The 19160-nt window shown below is 42.5% G+C and overlaps 1 protein-coding gene across 1 annotated transcript in view; it reads right to left on the bottom strand.

Moving 5' to 3' along the window:
• TMC1 (transmembrane channel like 1) overlaps positions 1–19160 on the bottom strand; it is a 79703-nt gene that overhangs the window by 32545 nt on the left and 27998 nt on the right. The window contains exons 8-10 of the mRNA XM_058657300.1: positions 18006–18112; positions 15322–15420; positions 2023–2165 (exon numbers count right to left, since the gene is read on the bottom strand). Of these exons, the coding sequence (XP_058513283.1) occupies positions 2023–2165; positions 15322–15420; positions 18006–18112 (349 nt within the window). The remainder of the gene's footprint in view (positions 1–2022; positions 2166–15321; positions 15421–18005; positions 18113–19160) is intronic.

Here is a 19160-nt window from a genome sequence, read left to right as displayed (position 1 = left end):
CACCACCACCACTGTAAATCTGACTTTCCAATGAAAACAAATAAATCTTTAAGAAAGAAAGAAAGAAAGAAAGAAAGACACACATGTCAGAGCTGACTTTTAAATGAGGCAGAATAGCCCGAGGGTAATCCCAGGGCACAGAGTCACTGACAATCTAAGCAATTGGACGTGGACGATCTCCCTCAGTGACCACAACGACCAAGGCGCCATCCAGAGCCTTCCACCAAGGCGCCATCCAGAGCCTTCGACCAAGGCGCCATCCAGAGCCTTCCACCAAGGCGCCATCCAGAGCCTTCGACCAAGGCGCCATCCAGAGCCTTCCACCAAGGCGCCATCCAGAGCCTTCGACCAAGGCGCCATCCAGAGCCTTCCACCAAGGCGCCATCCAGAGCCTTCGACCAAGGCGCCATCCAGAGCCTTCCACCAAGGCGCCATCCAGAGCCTTCCACCAAGGCGCCATCCAGAGCCTTCCACCAAGGCGCCATCCAGAGCCTTCGACCAAGGCGCCATCCAGAGCCTTCCACCAAGGCGCCATCCAGAGCCTTCAAGCTGGCAATGGTTCCCACGCGCAGGAAGCACAGTAACACGGTCAAGTGACAAGAACATGCCTCGCATTCTGGAACGCATGAGCATTTTGTCAGGCAGACAGACACTTCAATCTGGGGTCTCTCATTACATTTGTACAACCTGATTAGGATTTTTAGCTAACAGATCATCAATAAATCTTTTTACCAGTCCTGAAAGAGCTTACAAATTAAATAGGAGAGTTATCTCAAGAGGATCAGTAAGTGTGGCAGGGCTAAGACACAAAGTATGTCTCAGGCTGCTCCAGCAAGTTCCGGCTTCCAGGGACTGCTTGCTTGACGCCACACAGACCCCAGACGGGTGGTCTTCCACAAAGAAGTGAGGGTCTCCTCCCATGGCCGAATCAATGATGGCGACGCTTGAGATGTTTCAATGTTTTCTAAGCTCATTCAGAAAACTGGCTAGACGACTGATGGTTTTATATCTGCCTCAAATAACTATGCTAGATTTCTGCAGTATCTTTAAGTGAAGTATTATAAATATATTTCAGGCAAGGAGGGGAAAAATGAGCTGTAGTTTTATCATTTTCCCAATGAAAATGCTTCCCTGTACTATAGTAAATCCATTCCCAAGAAACAAAGCATGATTACACGGTCCATCATGACTGCCTTATTGTAGGCCATTTGTTTTTGCTGTCTCACACAGCTAGCATTTTTGTTTTGAAAGAGTGATTATTCTGGCTTTTCAAAAATGAACAGAAAACAACCTTCTGTCTGCTGAGCTGATCCTGCAAGTTGCCAAGCTCTCTGCAAGCAAAAGAGGGGTCAACAGCTGTGTTCCTATCATATCAGATCCCTCGAGTTTCACCTTCAAGCACTAAACGAAATGTTTAAAAATATGTTTAGAGGCAGACACTTATCCTAGCGGCTAACACTCTGTATAACATGCCCAGAGTTACCAGTTTCAACTCCCAGCTCCAGTTCCTGGTGTCTAACGTCCAGATAATGTAGATTCTGGAAGATGGTAGGTGATGGTTAAAGAAACTGAGTTCTTGCTGTGCAGGTGAGAGACCTGGATTGAGTTTCTAGCTCCTGGCTTTAGCCCAGCCTAGCCACTGTTTGCATTTAGGTAGTGAATGAATCGATGGGAACTCTCTAATATAAGCTTCTCTCTCCCTCTCTTTCTCTCTCCTCTCTCTCCTCTCTCTCTCTCCCTCTCTCTCTCTGAAGTACTATCAATTTTATGTACATAAACCTGACAAAGCCTGCAACCCTCAGTTTCCCCTGTAAAATAATCAAACACCTTAGGGTTCCGCCCTTCCGATTAAGGAAATCACAATCTAATTTGAGTTTCAGCATTAAAATTATTGTTCGTCTCTGAATGACCGCATCCTCTAGGTATGAAATAGCAACAAAAGTACACCCAGTCCTCAAAACAATGCCCCCATTTGAGGCCAGAAATCATTCATGCTTTTCCCAAAAGACAAACAAAACTTACGCTCTGAGGACAACCAGAAAGCTGTAGCCAATGCACATGATCCCCACCAGAAAATAGGAGAGCGGCAGCCTGAAGTTCAGCCATCCGATGGTTCTCTTGTTGTCGTAGTAGCCGTAAAAGAGGACAGAATACTGTGCCAAGCCCTGCAACGCAACCACAAAGCAGGTTAGCACATGCTGTGAAGAGCAACTCAAAGGAAAAGACCGACTTGTAAGACAAATAGCCGCTCATGGGTCTCACGGGAGCCCTATGGTTTTGTACCATTGAATGAATTTTTCAGCTGTCACACCGATAGGCAGCGTTTTGGTTTAGTCGGAATTCAGCGACTACTAAAGACACAAAATTTTTAACCAAATATGGGCTTGCACAGCGGTGAAGCCATTAACATGAAATGCTTGTTGATTCAAACATCAAAACGCACATCTTGGTGTTGCTAGATTTGTGATTTTAAGAGCTGACTTATCATGAGGGATATCTGCAAGCTGCTTGCACAAGGTGCTGTGGCAGAGTCCATTTCCAGTTGCCTGAGCCATGATTAAATTGGTTTTCCATAAACCACAGGGGCTATGTCTCAGCCCCCGTAAAGCAAAAATAAAGAGCAGGTGAAACGACACTGGAAACAATCTACTAGAGAATTCTTCCAAAACAAGCATAGTTACTATTTTTCCCAGTGAACAGCAGACATAATTTTTTAAAATCTCAGTGCTTTTCATAGTTAGAGAAGTTACACAATCCTGACATGTGATGATAATGGTTACAGCAATATCTGTGAATAACACTTTCCAAGCAACTTACTCCATTTCACAGAATTACCACAAAAACCGTACGGTGCTATGAATGCTAAGGGTCATCATTTCCCCCAACTTTTGACGTTTTCTTCCATGTGAAGAAGACACATAAAAGTAATAAACTCCTGGCTTTTCTCTTCTACCTCGCTCCAGGCCCCAGGAGGAAAGCTAACCTGGCAGACGAGGAAGTGAGGACCTCTCTTCCTTGCGCCCCTGTCCAGGAGAGGTGTGACTGTCATGCCCATGAAGAGATGCTACAGCATTCAAGGTCCACTTCAACAATAATGGGACATGTTCATCTCTGCCTGTCTTCTTCTTTTGTAAGCTTACAACGTGGTTGGACAGGAAGGTATTGCTTTTTATTATATACACGTACATATATATATGACTTTATTTTTTCCTCTCAATTAAGATTTAACATACACAGGGGATCACTTCACCCCTCTCCCTTCCCCCACTCTTCCCCTATATCCCTCTCATCATTTGTCTCCAAATTATTACAATGGCATCATCATTTCACCCTTCCATGCCTAAATTTCTGATATTCAAATGTATCATGACATGACAAATAAAGAAAAAGGGAGAAGCTAAAGTAACATGATATAAAAGTACAATTAAAAATAATCATGGGAGTCCTGCTAGTTCAGTGGTAAAGACACATGCTGTATACATTCATTATCTGCCAGAATGCTGGTCTCCCTCGCAGAGTTTGTAGATCTGTATATGTGTGTGTGTTCTGTACAGCACTAGTCGCTGAGTTTGTAGATCTGTATATGTGTGTGTGTTCTGTACAGCACTAGTCGCACAGTTTGTAGATCTGTATATGTGCGTGTGTTCTGTACAGCACTAGTCGCTGAGTTTGTAGATCTGTATATGTGTGTGTGTTCTGTACAGCACTAGTCGCAGAGTTTGTAGATCTGTATATGTGCGTGTGTTCTGTACAGCAGTAATTGCGTATAAGAGAAGGAAGGCATTATTTATTGTGACTACTCCACCCCAATCAGCAGCACACACAATATGATTTGATAGCTAAGAAATTGAGCCTTAGCAATGTTAAGTAACTTGCTCAAGGTCACATAGTTTGTAAGTGGGAGTCTGAACTTGAACTGAGACTGTATCATTCAAGTCCCACTGACTTCTGTATTGTGCTGTATTGCTTCTCCCGGGCCGTCTTCACCTCGCAAGGTCTGTATGGTGCTAGGGACACACCTTCCAGAAACAGAAACAGGAAAGCGGCAACTCGCTGTGGACTTTGATTTCTCCCCACAGGCTGCCCCTGGTGGGGCTAAGGTCTCTTTAAAAGGGTTTCATAGGCTCTCATTTACATATGCATCATTATTAAATATGCCTGCTTATAGCTTATTCCTACAGCATGAGAATTAAAAGTCACCCCAGAAAGAGCATGGGAGGAGACAAGAGGCTCACAGTGAACACCTGGCATGCCTGTTAGGGTAGCTCAATAGCTACTGGGGACAGCTAGCTCATCTGGGATCTGTACTGCTCACATATGTTCAGTGGCCGCTGTTTCATAAATATTAGATCACAACCAAAGCAGGGAAAGAGTTCTGGGATTTGTGAGGAGGGGAATTATGATAATTTCACAAAGGATTGCTCCATTTGCCTATTTGTTACTTATACAATTATGTAAATGAAAGAGGTATCATCAAAGAGTACAATTTTTAAAAGCTTTATCCAACCATCTTACCAGTATACTGAAGGGTGGCTTTACAGACAAGCTGAAAGGTTTAGAGTGGGAACACGCCTCCCCTCTCCACCCAGTGGGCAGACTACACTCCACACATCTTCTCCTTTCCCTTAAAACTACAGCAGCAGCCATCTGTTAGTGACTAAAACAGCCATGACTCTAGGCTAGCTGAGGTTCTGTCCCATGCCCACATCAGTGCTCCCTGCACTCCCCGTGGGAGCACTCTCCCAAAACACAGCCAGAGCCGAGCTGCAAGAGAGCACAGAAACTTCCTGTCCAGTCACAGGGTTCCACGCCTGCATGGTATGCCTGACAACTCCACTTCCTGTTCAAATGTTGCAGCTGGGATAGCCCATGAGAAAGAAATACTCTCTTTCTAGACTCCTACTATCAACCCGTGTGTTCCTTTCTCTACCTAACACTTGCTGAGAACTTAACTCTTTCATAATGTCATGCATACATGCAATAAGAGACCAGATTACGGAGGACTTCAAGAGTTCAATATTCATTTCTAAAGAACTTCTTCTATCATGTTCTATTAGAGTCCCGTCCGTTTGGAGTTTCTCATGATTATGAACAAATACCGTGAAAGATAACAGTCTATCCCCTGGGTAGAAAGTGAGTTTCTTCATCCTTGATAATTCTTTTTAATTTGTAGTAATAGTCATAGCACTACCAGGAGAAAAAAAAATCATCAATTCACTACTAACAGAAAAAAGAAAGTACAGTTTTTTATGAAGTACGCTCAAACAGTACTTCAAAAAGTTTGTGAGAAGGCAGAATTAAAAGATGAGATTATTTCTGAGATTCATACAGTTTCTTAATAATGTGAATTTCCTCTTTTATGAATATCCCCTGATGGGTTTCAAGTGTTTCCTGTAAAAATCAAATCTTTTAATTCGGTTGTCCGACTTATACTTTCTATTATCCTCATTTTTATATTTTTATCTGAGTTACTATCGGAAATGGATACCATGGCGTAACTGAAGGTTTCAAGTTTTTATGTCTAATAGATTGGGACACAGGAGAGAAGCAAGTTCTGACAAAGTTAACGACACCCAAAGCAATGTCAGAACAGCAGTCAGCCAATGAGGCCCAATGGACTTGTAACATTTGCTCGTCTCTAAACTACCTTTCCCTTGCTACAACACGAATCCAGAGACACGACACAGATGCTAGGTGGCTTTTAACAGATGCATGTTGCTCATGCATTGCAAGCTCAGCTGAACCTCAGCAGACCGTCTAGTCTTCAGTAAAGGAAATAGTGTGGTACCCAAGGGTGCAGAGCTGAACTCTGCCCTTCGAAAAGCAGTTTCTTTTGATGCTCTGCTCTGATCTCTGCCCAGATACAGGGCGTTGTCACTGCCTGGTTTTTAGTGCCTTATGGCTGCAACATATTTCCATTGGGATTCTTCCTTCCTATTGTCTTGTTCCCTCAACAAACTGGATTTTTTTCTGAGCTAAGTATCCTAGGTAAATATTTAAAGCAAGAAACATTTGATAAAACATCTACCAAATACCACAGGTATGACTTACATACATAATATCACTTTAAAAATAAATACCCACCAGTCTCCTACAAAGGCGTTAAAACTGCTATTATACACACGGCAACCGAAAAGTCTGTGGCATTTGTTCTAACGTCTCACAGGGTTTATGTGGCCAGATTCAAACCCAGATCTGCCTGAATCTGAGAAATGAGTTATTTCCATTATGCTAATGACACTTCTAGCTCCTCTGTATATAGTAGTTTTATCTTCCTTTGGTGCCATGACAGACAACTGAAAATAACGATTGGCATTCAGAGCACTACGCCAATGCCCATCACGTGTCTTACTGCATTTGGATGTCCTGTAAGAGGCAGGAATTTAGCACATTAAAATTTCTGCAAATGTACCATTTCTTCCTCCTGTTCCAGAAAACGGTAAAATCAACCTACCCAACTCACCCTACCCAGAAATCAAGATATTTTCAGTCTTGGGTTAGTATCAGTAGTCCACATCCATTTCTCATGAAGCCCTGTAGCCCCCTCCAATCTCTTCTTTGTACTGCTGCCCTTCAATAGCTCATCTGCCTCGTCTGATCCCGCATCCCACCCAGCTCATGCCACATTCACAAAACACCTTAGGAAAGCTTCCTCGGATCATGTCTCCCCATGTTTCAAAACCTGCGATGGTCTCCACTGCCTCCAGGGCAGACTCGTTTCTCAGCATAATGTCGTTTAGTTCTTACATGATAGACTATTTTTCGCTAACTTTTTCTCCTCCCTATATATCGACTTTGTTGGATCACTCACTCGTGTTAAGAATATAGGATCATTTCCTACTCCTGTATTTTTATAAATGCTAATGCCTGTGCTTGGAATACTGTTCCAACTGCCCTTCTCAACTCAGTCTTTCTTTGAAAATACTTAAAGGTGCAAGAATGTAGAATAAGGCCCGGAGTGAAAGCCTAGTGGCGAAATCCTCATCTTTCATGTGCTAGATCCCATATGGGCACCAGTTTATATCCCAGCTGCTCCATTTTCCATCCAGCTCCCTGCTTGTGGCCTTCTCTGCTTAGCTCCAGCTTTTCGCCAGTGTGTCTAAAAAGGCAACATGTGATGACCTGAAATAGCTGGGACCCTAAAAACCTTTTAAAAGGCTAGGTTTCAGGTCATGGCTCCCTGCCTTTGATCTGTCCTAGCGCTGGCTGTATTGTAATCAACTGAAGAGTGAATGAATAAGCAAAAGATCTCTCCCTTGTTTTTACTCTTGTTCTGCCTTTAAATGAAAATAGTTAATCTTTAAAAAAAAAAAGGATACAAGATGGGGCTAGCACTGTGGTTCAACAGGGTAATCCTCCACTGTGTGGGGCCAGCACCCCATATGGGTGCCAGTGCATGGCTCCGTTTCTGATCCACCTGTCTGCTTGTGGCCTAGGAAGGGGGTGAACCAGCAGATGGAAGAACTTCTGTGTCTCTCCTTCTCTCTGTAAATCTGTCATTCAAATAAACGAATAAATAAATATTGTTTAAAAAGGGATACAAATTCCTGATTTTATCTGTCCCAATCACAGTTATTAAAGGAATTTGGGAATGAACCAGGACATAGGAGATTTCACTCTCTCCCTCTCTTCCTGATATTCGAATGAATATAAATAAATAAATAGATAACAAATATTTCTAACTACTTCAGGATACCTCCATAAAGTCTTCACTGACTTCTCAACTGGAGCTGTTACAGAAGTGAATATATCTAAAGGATATGAAATCTGCACATCAGAAAGGGATCTGTGATCCTATATTTACAGCAGCACAATCTACAATACCAAAGACACGGAAACCATCCAGACACCCATCAAATGAGGAATGGATAAAGACACCATGGTTCACCTACTCCATGGAACACAACTCAGCCATTAAAAAGAATGAAATCCTACCATTTGCAAACAAATGGCCCCAACCAGAGCCCATTATGCTCAGTGAAACAGATCAAACCCAAAAGACAGATATCATGTCCTCTCTGTACAAGGCAACTTTCATGCAAAATACAAGATCACAGATATACACGGGTAAACATTCATGTACACACCGTCATCTAGAGGAAATGTATAAGAGACTGTGGTATCGAGCTGTGAAGATACAATACAGTATGTACCTCTACTTCCCAATCAAGGACGGACTCCCAGTGTAACTGCAAAATACATCTTAACAATAGGATGCTGGACTCTGCCACTGTCCACGCACTTCAATGGCACAACGGTGGACTTACAACTGATGTAATAAACTTACAACTATCGTAATAAAATAAGGGAAATCAGTGGAGGAAGGGGATGCAGAGGGGACGTGAGAGGTGGGGAGGGGAAATCCCAGAGCCTTTGGAACTATATCATAAAATGCGTTAATTAAAAAAAAAAAAAGATTTGTTTAAGAAAAAAAAGTCACTGCCCAGCCCTTTCTCTTTGTATTTCACCCAGGTGCCCTTTGTAGCTCTAGCAGGTGCAGTAGTCCTCGGCCCTCCCTCAGGGAAGGAGCAGTGATTTTTCTGCCAGCAGCTCCTGGCTTTGGCCTGGCCCAGCCCTGGCTGTTGAGGCTATTTGGGGAGTGAACCAAGGTGTTCAAGAGCTCTTCTTTTCTTGTCTCCTTCCTCTCCCCAGCCTCCTACAGCTCTGACTTTCAAGTGAATCTTCTTTAAATAGATAAAGCGGCAACCTCTCCTCACCGCACAGCTTTTGTCCTTTTACTGTCTTGAACGTGCCTCCCTTCTGTTGGACCGGCGACTCACAGACGCGTTTGAAGACGACTTGATCTTTCCTGTTACCCCTCATGCTCCCTCAGGCCCCCGTCTGGGTCAGTTTCTCTGGTACTTTCCACTTTTCCTTTGAAGCATTTGGCACAGTTGCAACTACACTCACTTTTACAAATGTTTGACTCCTCAATTAGGTTTTAGGCTCCAGAGGGCAGAGAACTTGTGGAATTTTGTTCCCTTTTGTTTAATGCCTGGAATCTGGCAAATGGTCAATAAATGCTCATTGTATTAATGAAAACCGCTTCATGTGACCACATCCAAAAAAATGTGAATGTACTGTAAGTACGGCATCATAATCATAGACCACAAAATATTTACAGAAAAAGAAGGTTCATCTTAGGTTTAGTCAGGTGTAGCTTAAGGGAGGTGAAGAAAACAAATTTGTTGCCAAAGCAAAGCAAACACTGGTAGGACTTCAGGTCCTCACAAGCAAATTTCCCAAATTTGGGACAGCAAGAAAGCTAAAAGTAGACCCGTAATGCTCTCTTATTCAGGCAATAACTGTCATTATGTCCAGAAATAGTAGGTTAAGAAGTTTATGAAGAAAAAAGATTATAGGACCATACACATGTGAAATGCTTCTTGTAATCAAAATTAATGAGCCTATTTATCCAGAGGTACCTGCACTGGACATGAGTCAGGGATGGACCACCCCCTCTAATACGGTCAGTGCCAGGACCCCAGCCCTGCTTAGTGACGACCTCGAAGGAATCTGACCTCAAGCACACACGAGAGGATACCGTTCCCCAGCTTATGATCTCTCTTCCTAAGACCCAGCTCTGAGTCAGCTTGCAAATTTCCAAACCTGGATTTTTTCCCCAAGAGATTGAATAACCAGGCTTGGGATCATATTTCTCAAAGATTATTTATGATTTAGTTCATTTTCTACCGACTTAGTACTGGGCAAGAATCATGATTGTGACAGTCAAAAAAAAATCATGCTGGCTCGATTTGAAATCTGGAAACAAAATACAAAATATAGCAATATTCACCTCTGATCTCAAGTGACACAAAGAAGGAACATTGGGGGGCCCATAGACCCATGAGCAGCCATGCGGCAATGCTGCTGAAGTCACTCTTAGGGGATACCTTCTGTGTGGGATCCCCCGGGACCCAAAGAGTAGATCCTTGTGGGTTTACACTGAGGGCACATGCACACTTGACTGTCCACCCTCCACCCCCAAAGACCAAGCACAGGAGAGGCCACTCAGCGGAGCTGGGCTCCTGCCGGTCACACAGGGGTCCTCCAAGGGCGATGTCTCGCTTCAACAGACACCTGAGCGGTTTCCGGAGCTCTGCCACAGGGCCTCCCTCTCCTTCACGAGGGTGAAGCCTGGGCAGCTGTCCAAACACTCTCCCCACCTGTTCCTGCTGCCTTCCTCTTCTCTCTCACAGGCATTCCCTCCAGATAGCTGCTCCATGGAACACAGCTTTGATGTCTACTTCCTAAACAATCTAAAATTAGTTATTCTTCAAAAAAGTTGCCTGGAAATGAAAATGTGTTGAAACTACAGAAATAATCCTAAATGAAAACATGTGTTATTCCATGTGTGGATCACAAAAATGTCACTCCTAACATACGACAATGCAATAAGAAATGAGAAAAAGAGCTACACGCTAGACGAGACTCTCTTAACCTGGGAAGATCATTACTAAGAGTTACTGATGCTGATTTAAACAAAGAAGTGAATTCCTGTTTATTAGCACTCCAAATGGCCAATCTGCTTTCTGGAGGAAAGAATAGTCCATGGATGGTCTATTGGAGCAAAACAATTTGACATTAAAGGCAGATTGCAGTTGGAATTTCAGTGTTTAATTATCTATGTTAATGTTGGCAGATTAATCTCTCTGAATTCCAGTTTTCTCAGCTATAAAAATACTAATAATCTTCACCTTGACAAGTCGTTCTCAAGATCATAGTGACTGTATGCTCCGCTTAGGACATGGCAGGTGTTAACTCTCCATTCTTGCTCCTTCTAGAATGTCCCCTACCTGGTGTTAACTCTCCATTCTTGCTCCTTCTAGAATGTCCCCTACCTGGTGTTAACTCTCCATTCTTGCTCCTTCTAGAATGTCCCTACCTGGTGTTAACTCTCCATTCTTGCTCCTTCTAGAATGTCCCTACCTGGTGTTAACTCTCCATTCTTGCTCCTTCTAGAATGTCCCTACCTGCTGCACCCATGAAGAAAAGCAGGAAACAGCAGGCAGTGTAAACTCCCTGTCCGTACAAAAAGCCCTCACACTGGAAGTTGGAGGTGTTTCCGCTCATTCACCGTTCTGATATTCATCCCGATGTTCTCATCCTCCGACATCAAAGCTCAAGCTGTTTCCAAATCCCACCTTGGTTCTTCCCTTTCTCCTCTTACAAGTATCAAAACCTTGCAGTCTCTTCAGTATTCCTACCTCATCCTGGTGACTTCACGCGTCTTGTTAGCAAAGACACTGTCAGCCTACTGTCTTAAACGCATTCTTCTAGTTCTACTAAATCAAATGATATCATTTCTTCCATGTGATCCATAGCATACATATTAAATAATGTCCCCGTTTCTTCCTATTTCAATAATTGCTCTCTCCTAATCCCTAAGAGTCATATATAGGTACTCAATAAAACAGTAAAAAAAAAAAGGTCATGTTTTATAAACGGTGTGTTGTGAATGACTCTTAGAAACCATAAGACCGACTGACCTGAAATGTATCCTGGTACTTATATAAATTGTACATAAAGATATGAACTTGTATGTGCTCAAGTGCTTAGGTTCTGTGAGAATAAAGAGATTCTGAGCTTCCTGAGAAAAACACAATGGAATAGTAATTTTTCACAATTCCTCCCACTCCATGCCAAAGGTTTTCCGCCCCTTCCACAGAATAAGTTCCTGTACCACAAGAAGTCGTGCTTGGACCTTTTGCTATCGTGTTCTCCAAGTGCAGATTTGGAATACTGGTTTCGGCCCTCCTTCCCTTGTATCTATATAGAATGGTTTAACTAACATGCCACATTAACATCTTAAAAGAAACAAAGCAACCATGGCCTCTTTAGATTATACTGGCACAACAGCTTTCTCTGTCCTGGGCTTGAAATCTATTATTTGCTCCTGGTATGTCTGGGTTCTTTGAAAGTCAAAATTATGAATTTTGATAGAGCTTAAGGTTGTTTGGTCAGTGATTTTATCCATGGTGTCATGACAGATGGAATATTGAGCTGTCTACTGAGATCATCTTATTAGAGTGGGCACTTCTATGAGGTCATGATTTAGAGAATCATGCACTTAAGTCAGGCAAGGGGAAACAGTGAATTTGTCATGTTTTCAGAGAAGTTTGGAATGACAAGTTTATTATAAGAGATGATCCAATGGTGACTACTTATTCCCTTTGGTATATACATACCATTAAAGAGAGTCAGTCAACATTCCAGGAGTGGTGAGTTCGGAGATTATCCCAGGAATATTACTGATGGGATACAGGAAGCAGAAAGCAATCTAGACTAAGAGCCTCTCGTTAGCCATGAAGTTCTGAACACACTTCTGAGACTCAACGTCTCCCCAGTTTAGAATGTGGGACATAGTGGAGGTTCGAATCTTGCCACTTCATTTTCCAGAGTCATTCTGTGGTTCCTCATTAAGTTCAGAATGCTTTTTATTTATTATTAAATTTATTGAACTTCAAAGGCCTTTTTAAAATTATTTTTTAACCTTGTTTCATCCCTGAATAGGGTCTTTCATAATACCATTAGCCCTGTATCCTTCTAAGAATTGTTTGCCATTAGATTTGTTCTGTTTGTTCTTGCTGTTTTGAAAGAGATGAGTTGCCATGTGCCGCTTGCTCTATAGCATGTTGTGCTTTGAATCCTGAGCGCTTAAGCTTGCTTGAAGCAGCTATTATGACTTTCCCCATTTCACATGACAGAGCACTCGCATTCTCAATGTCAGATAAAATCCCTACTTTAATCCCTAATGTATGAGATAGGGGGCGTTGTTTCCAATTGCAATTAAGTACAAGTCAAGTGCAGACCAAATATCGCACACTTTCACTCACATGAACCTGAGACATTTGAACTCATCAAAGTAAAGGGAATGAAGATGATCAGAGGTGGGTGGTTAGGGGAACTGGAAGATGATAACAGGTTCAAGGCCGCAGCTGTGTAAGAGAAGCAAGTTTAACCATGTGTTCACCACAGTATGGTGAACATAGCTGGTAAATGATCACAGCATATTTCAATATTGCTTATGTTTCAAATGTTCTCACATAAAATGTCTAATTTTTGAGATGATAGGTTATTGGTTAGTTTGATTTAGTCATTTCATATTGCTTTCAAGTATCATAAAAATACTTTGTAGCACATAAATATATACAATAGTAATTTGTTCAGAAAAACAAAATAAGAACCAACAGAGGTATTATTGCAATTCTGACAGTACAGGATATATAGTGCAACAAACTAAGACTACCAACTGTAATGGATATGTAGAAGCTAAAATGTTTTGTATTGTCAGTGGACATACTATACAATAGATACTAGAAAAGGCAGTAGTTTCTTAAACAGTGAAACATACACTGAGATTCAGTAATTCTACTCCTACTACAAAAATGAAAGCTATGTCCAGCACAAAGACAGGCATGTGAATATTCACAGCAGCATTATTTAAAACAGCCAAGAATCAGGAGCAATGCAAATATCCACCATTTGGTGAATAGACAAAGGGAACCGAGCACAACCATGCGACGCAGTACTACTCGCCATCAAAACTGTAACTGGACGGCTCATGCGTGCAGCGACACAGATGCAGCCCAACCATAACCCCAGGACAAGGTACCACCGCAAAAGGCGGTCAGATGATTTCATTTACACAATGAGATGTATCTGTAGAAAAGACCAAACTGGAAGCAGAGTGTGAACTGACAATTGATGGAGAGTAGGACTGAAAGAAGAAATAATTGCATCTGCACCGAGGAACTTCAAGGGAGGTGAGCGCAATGTTTTAAAATTGGGTAGTGATGATGGCTGCATGGCCACATATGTTTACTAAAATTTATTAGTGTATACTCTTACATGGGGTGAATTTTATACCTTTAAATTATGCCTCAATAAAACTGCTAAACATTGGTCTCAAAAAAATGACAAAATTGAATCCAGAAATCATGTCCCCTAATTAACTCAAACCCTCCCAGGCAAAATTAATGATCTGTTGCTCAGGGCTCCTCGGGTTTTTTTTCTTTCATTTATTGTTGCTAATGATATTATGGACACCATATTAAGAACGAGTTGCCTACCTATGGCCCTCCATTGACATGAGTACGATGAGGCTGAGAGCTATCCCATCTTTGTAAAACCAGTGTATGCTTATCCTTCGTAAACTAATGTCAAATTCAAAAGTCTGACCGACAGAGTAGGATTACCCTGATTTCATGACTTGTTCAGAGATGAGCAACCTTAACGTCAGCATGCTCTGATGCTGATCACATAAACTGATTTCTGTAGTTCTTATCTCAAGGCTTTACAAACCCTCCTGTCAACTCAGGATCATCAGTGATTAAGATTCATTTAGCCTCCATTGAGTGAGTAGATCAGGGGCTGAGAGGAGGATGTAGCGGACCTAATTCCTTCTTTAGGAAGCTCACAATTAGGAAGATAAGCATTTGAATCAGAATAACCATGAAACACACATGTCAACCCTGTAAGTAGGAAAGCCAACAGCTTCTTCCTCACTTATGTTATAGTCTAAATAAGCTTTACTCTCAGTTGGTATCCTCCAACCTCGCTTCTTTTCCACTCTCAAGCTCCCCAAAACTTCTCATCTGGTCACTTATTTCAAAGGCAGTGGGTAAGACCTCTGTGATGAAAATTAAAAAACATTTAAAAAAGAAAAAAAGAGAGAAACAGAAGAAGACATCAAGGCACATGTGGAAGTGCACTGTTGTCAAGACCTTGAATCATTTCCAAATTATTTTTTAACAGGCAGGAGTAAATCTTTGTTGTACTAATGGAGTGGTGATCATTTTAGTAGAGTGATAGAAGAACTCTTCACTATAGTGAATTAGTATTCAGTATTATCTGAAAAACAGAATTTAATATTTCTTAAGGCTTTTTGTTTAGGTTTATTTGGTACTACTGAATAACAATAATAAAGTGAAGGCTTATTTAAGAAGTTAAGATTCTAATATGAAATATTAAATTCTGTATCCCTAAGAACACTGCCAGATTTTCCAAAAAAAAAATGCATGTCTAAATGCTGTGATTGTTCTTTCCCAAATCCAGAGATAAGAATATTTGCTGCAAGTCTTTGAACTTTTTCATTCAGTAGTCTATAATTCCCTTCTAATCACATCATCACAGTCCTAAACCTTATTCCTATTTATATGCATATATATATATATATATATATATCTTTCCTTCATTCCTTTCTCAACAAAAGATAGGCAAGGATGTCTTGGCCAGACACGGCAGATCAGGATGCAGAGTTTCAAAACAATGTGAGAGAAAGTTCATTCTTCCTCCAACACTGTTGTGCGGGGAGCTTACGTTGAAATCATACAGCACACCGAAGTTGGCTGCCGACGCCTCTTCAGCTCTGGGTACCGTTTTCCTGGGTAAGCTGCCATATGGCAAACCCCAAAGGTACTAAAAGGGGAAGCAAAGAAAGCATTAACAATTAGAAACAAAGTCTGAGGCACACATGGGAACACAAATGGTTTTGTTTAAAAGCACTTCTGAAGCTTCTTCATGCGGACTCGGAGTCTGCATGTGGGGTCCATTTTCTGAGAACTGACTACTAAATCCAGAGTTCAGAACAAAGCGAACACTAGGCACCCTACCCTGTCAGCTCAGCGGACCACCAGCACTGGACCCCCACATTTCCCAAGAGCTTGGCTGGCTAGGAAGCCCCACCGCCACCCCGACTAGCCAGGACAGCAAGTCTGAAAAGGAGAGAAGTGACCTCTTCAGAAAAAAACAAACAAAAACAAAATTGTCCTTTTCCCTATGCCCATCTGCAGATGGGACTACCCCAGGGCTGAGAGCACTAGAATTCTCTCCCTGAAGTCAAGCGGGCAGGACTCAAAACCAATTGTGTAATTTGAAGGTGTCTGTAAGTGGGAACACTGGCATCTGACTGTGCTATCTGTTCATCCCTAATTCAGGCAAGCCCCCCAAATCTTTTCCACCACATTAAGACAGAAGCACATAAAAGGGTAATAGCACTGTGGGGCAGCCGGCCCCTGGCAACAAAGAGCACATTGGTGACAAGGGTGACCAGTATCCCTCCGGTCCTAGGGCTTGCCAAGCAGTGGCTTATCCTGCTTGAGGCGGAAGCTTCCTGCCCTGGAGCTGAGGCAAGAGGATGAATATGGTTTGAAGCACACAAGGAGAATTTGGGCAAGGGCTCAAAAGCTGGCCCTGCACCTGCTACACACTTTGTACCATCTTCCACTGCAACATTTTGCTTCTTTGGGCTTCCTGAGTCTGAACAGAGCAGAAGTGTACTGTCTTACCTCAGCTGGGGACAGAGGACAGAAGAGATTGTTGGGATTGGTCAGGGACACGGGAACTCAAGATAAAGGGACACACACCTCACAAATGCTGGGAAGAGGTAGGGAAAAGGCAGTGGCTGTTGGCAGCAGAATGAGCATAGGCAACTCTTCAAGGTTAACCTGCAGGGTGCCCATCCTCATCTGCCTGTGTCTCACACTGGAGCGAATCATCATCACCCAGAAAATAGGATGTCCCTTCACATTTGACACAAACCTCTTTAAAAAACCGTCTAAAGCCATCCTGTATTAGGCAAACTCACTACATCCACTGCATGGAAGGCACTCTTTAATGTCAGAGTTCACAGGGGTTAGTGACAGCCTTTCATTTCCTCCACAAGGAGGCAGCATGGTGTGGGGAAAGAGAAGTGGCTGATAAATCCCCATTGATTTCTGCAGCTGACAGGAAGCGTTCTCCCAGTGACCACAGCGGAGGAGTTCCATGCTTCCTGAGAGGTGAGCACAATCAAAGCTAGGGTTACTCTGAAATGTATGGAATACACACACAATTTTGCATTGCGTGAAAGTTCACAAGACTTCTGATAAATATCCTCTGTGTCTCACAGGCCAGACAGCCTTCCAGAACTTGCTGAGGGATTGCTAATCTAACGAATTACAGAGCGAAATCTTAGGGCAAAAGATCAACCATGGGTTCTGGTTCCGGAATAACTTAATGAAACACACACACTCACACACACACCCTCCCAACTCAGTTGGAGGTGTTCAGAAGTCACTTAAGCATGAAATGACTTGGTTTCCACTTGGAGGAAGAAAAACCTTCTATGTAGGCCTCTCAACTTTGCTTTGAGCCTCAGTTAGCAAAAGAAATGCAAGTCCTGTGCACTGTTAAAAACCAAAACCCCTTTTGACTCTAAGGCACTGCTGTTACTGTTATACTAACGAGGACTCATAATACAAAAGTGCACTGGTTTGAAGCTATGAAGATAAAGTCACACAAAACATCAAGTTGTGTCTACTGTGAATGGTGCCTTGTAAAAATAATGTATCTCTGTAGGATAAATAAAATCCAACTGAACTTCTTAGGATAAACATACAAAGACAAGCCTCACATCAGCTTGCTTTTTGTCCTTGCCCAGGCTCTTGCCCACACCAGTTCAAAGCTTTGTTTTTGGTTTTATCTCCTGATTTTATTCCTACAACTATCCCACCCCACTATGAGTGTATGTGTGTGGGTATGTGGATCATGTTGGTATCTGGGAGCAAAGTGTGCTCATTTTATGTCTCTTCAGTATAGAAAAGCCAATGTTTCACATTCCATTAAGAAGTATTTCTTTTAAAGTAAATTTGGCAAAATAAATCAAAACAACTTGCAAGGTGGCAAGGCTTCCCCTTCAGCAATGGCTCTTAACACAGGGACCACCTGAAGAATCTGAGAGAAACCATGAACTTTTCCACATAAAAATACGGATTTACATAAACACAGAACACTCATTATGTATCACAGGAGGCTTGGACACATTGGGACAAGGGTCAGGACCTCGGGCCCGTAGGTACCCTCTTGCGGGTTAATGTTGTCCCAAATCCTCGGGTCCTAAGAGGTGAATGTAAGGGTTAGTAATTCTACTCTGAAAGAACAGATACAAGTTTTTCTAGGACAGTTTTTTTTTCATAAGAAACTTTGTGCAGCACCTACTGTAAAAACAAAAAGTCACTTCTCACCTCTGGCAATATGATGAGGCTGAAGGTCAGGATAAAGAGAACCATGTTTACTCCATACATCCATCTCAAGAACAGGAAGTAAGAGGCCACGGAGGAGCCGAACTGGCCTACGACAAAGAAAATAAAGGGCTTGGGGCAGAGATCAAAGCAAAAGTAAAGTCGTATGTTGGTGACCCCCAAAACAAATCTGCTGAGATGCGCGAGTCCTTTTGGCATTTGCATATCCCACCGTTGCTCTCTTCGGAAACAGAACACGCTAGCCACGATGCCTGTGTTTCTTGGCGTGGAGCACAGCGAACACACCTGTGGAAACTGTGACTTATCCTTGCAGGGAACTACCTTTTGCTTCACAGCTACAACTGCAATCAGCAAAACCCATTTTATTTGGTGAGTTAACACAGACAAATAAACAAACACAGGCAAAGTGCTAGCTACTCAGTGATGAGAAGATAACCACCCTTAGGATTATCAGCGTAGTTCTTCCCTCTCTCCCAGGCAAGCCATGCCTCTTCAAGTACATTCCCATGTCAGTCATCACTGGTGTTCCGCCTGGCCACTCCGTGCTGTTCTCCTTCGTTGCCGGCATTCTGCACGGATAGGAGAGATGTGCACGCTCATTCATCCTTGCACTCTACACATCTTTACCACAAACTTGCTGCCAAGAATTGCCTCAAAGGGAGAGCAGCTAGGGTGGCTGCTCTAGCAAAACTTACGGTCCATTGAATGTGAAAACTACAAGCACACAGGATACTCCAGGATGCTAAAAACGATCTTAGGACATGAAACTAGAAGACAGATTCACTCTGTCATAAAAAATATGTGACTTCCATGTATAGCTGCCTCATGTGTTCTCCCTGACATATTTCTTAAAGATACCTTAGTGTGTGTTTGTAATGAAGACTAGATGGGTCTGAAGAGGGGAAGATAAAGTTTCGAGAGGACTTGCATTGGTATCAGAGAGGGTGACACCTGAGCACAGAGCTCGAGTCAGAAGCAGAGTTGGGGACGCATGCAGCTTAATCAGACGGAAAAGGAGGAGCAGGGCGTGGGGCAGGTGTTGTGGTTAGAGGGTTAGCCACTGCATAGAACACCCTCGCATCATATCCTGGCGTCTACAACTGAGTCCTACCTCTGCCTCTGGTCTAATTTCCTGCT

Source organism: Ochotona princeps, chromosome 31, assembly GCF_030435755.1.
Source record: "Ochotona princeps isolate mOchPri1 chromosome 31, mOchPri1.hap1, whole genome shotgun sequence".
NCBI lineage: Eukaryota > Metazoa > Chordata > Mammalia > Lagomorpha > Ochotonidae > Ochotona > Ochotona princeps.
Note: the sequence above shows the minus strand (reverse complement) of the source record. Positions and strands in the feature narration are given on the sequence as shown.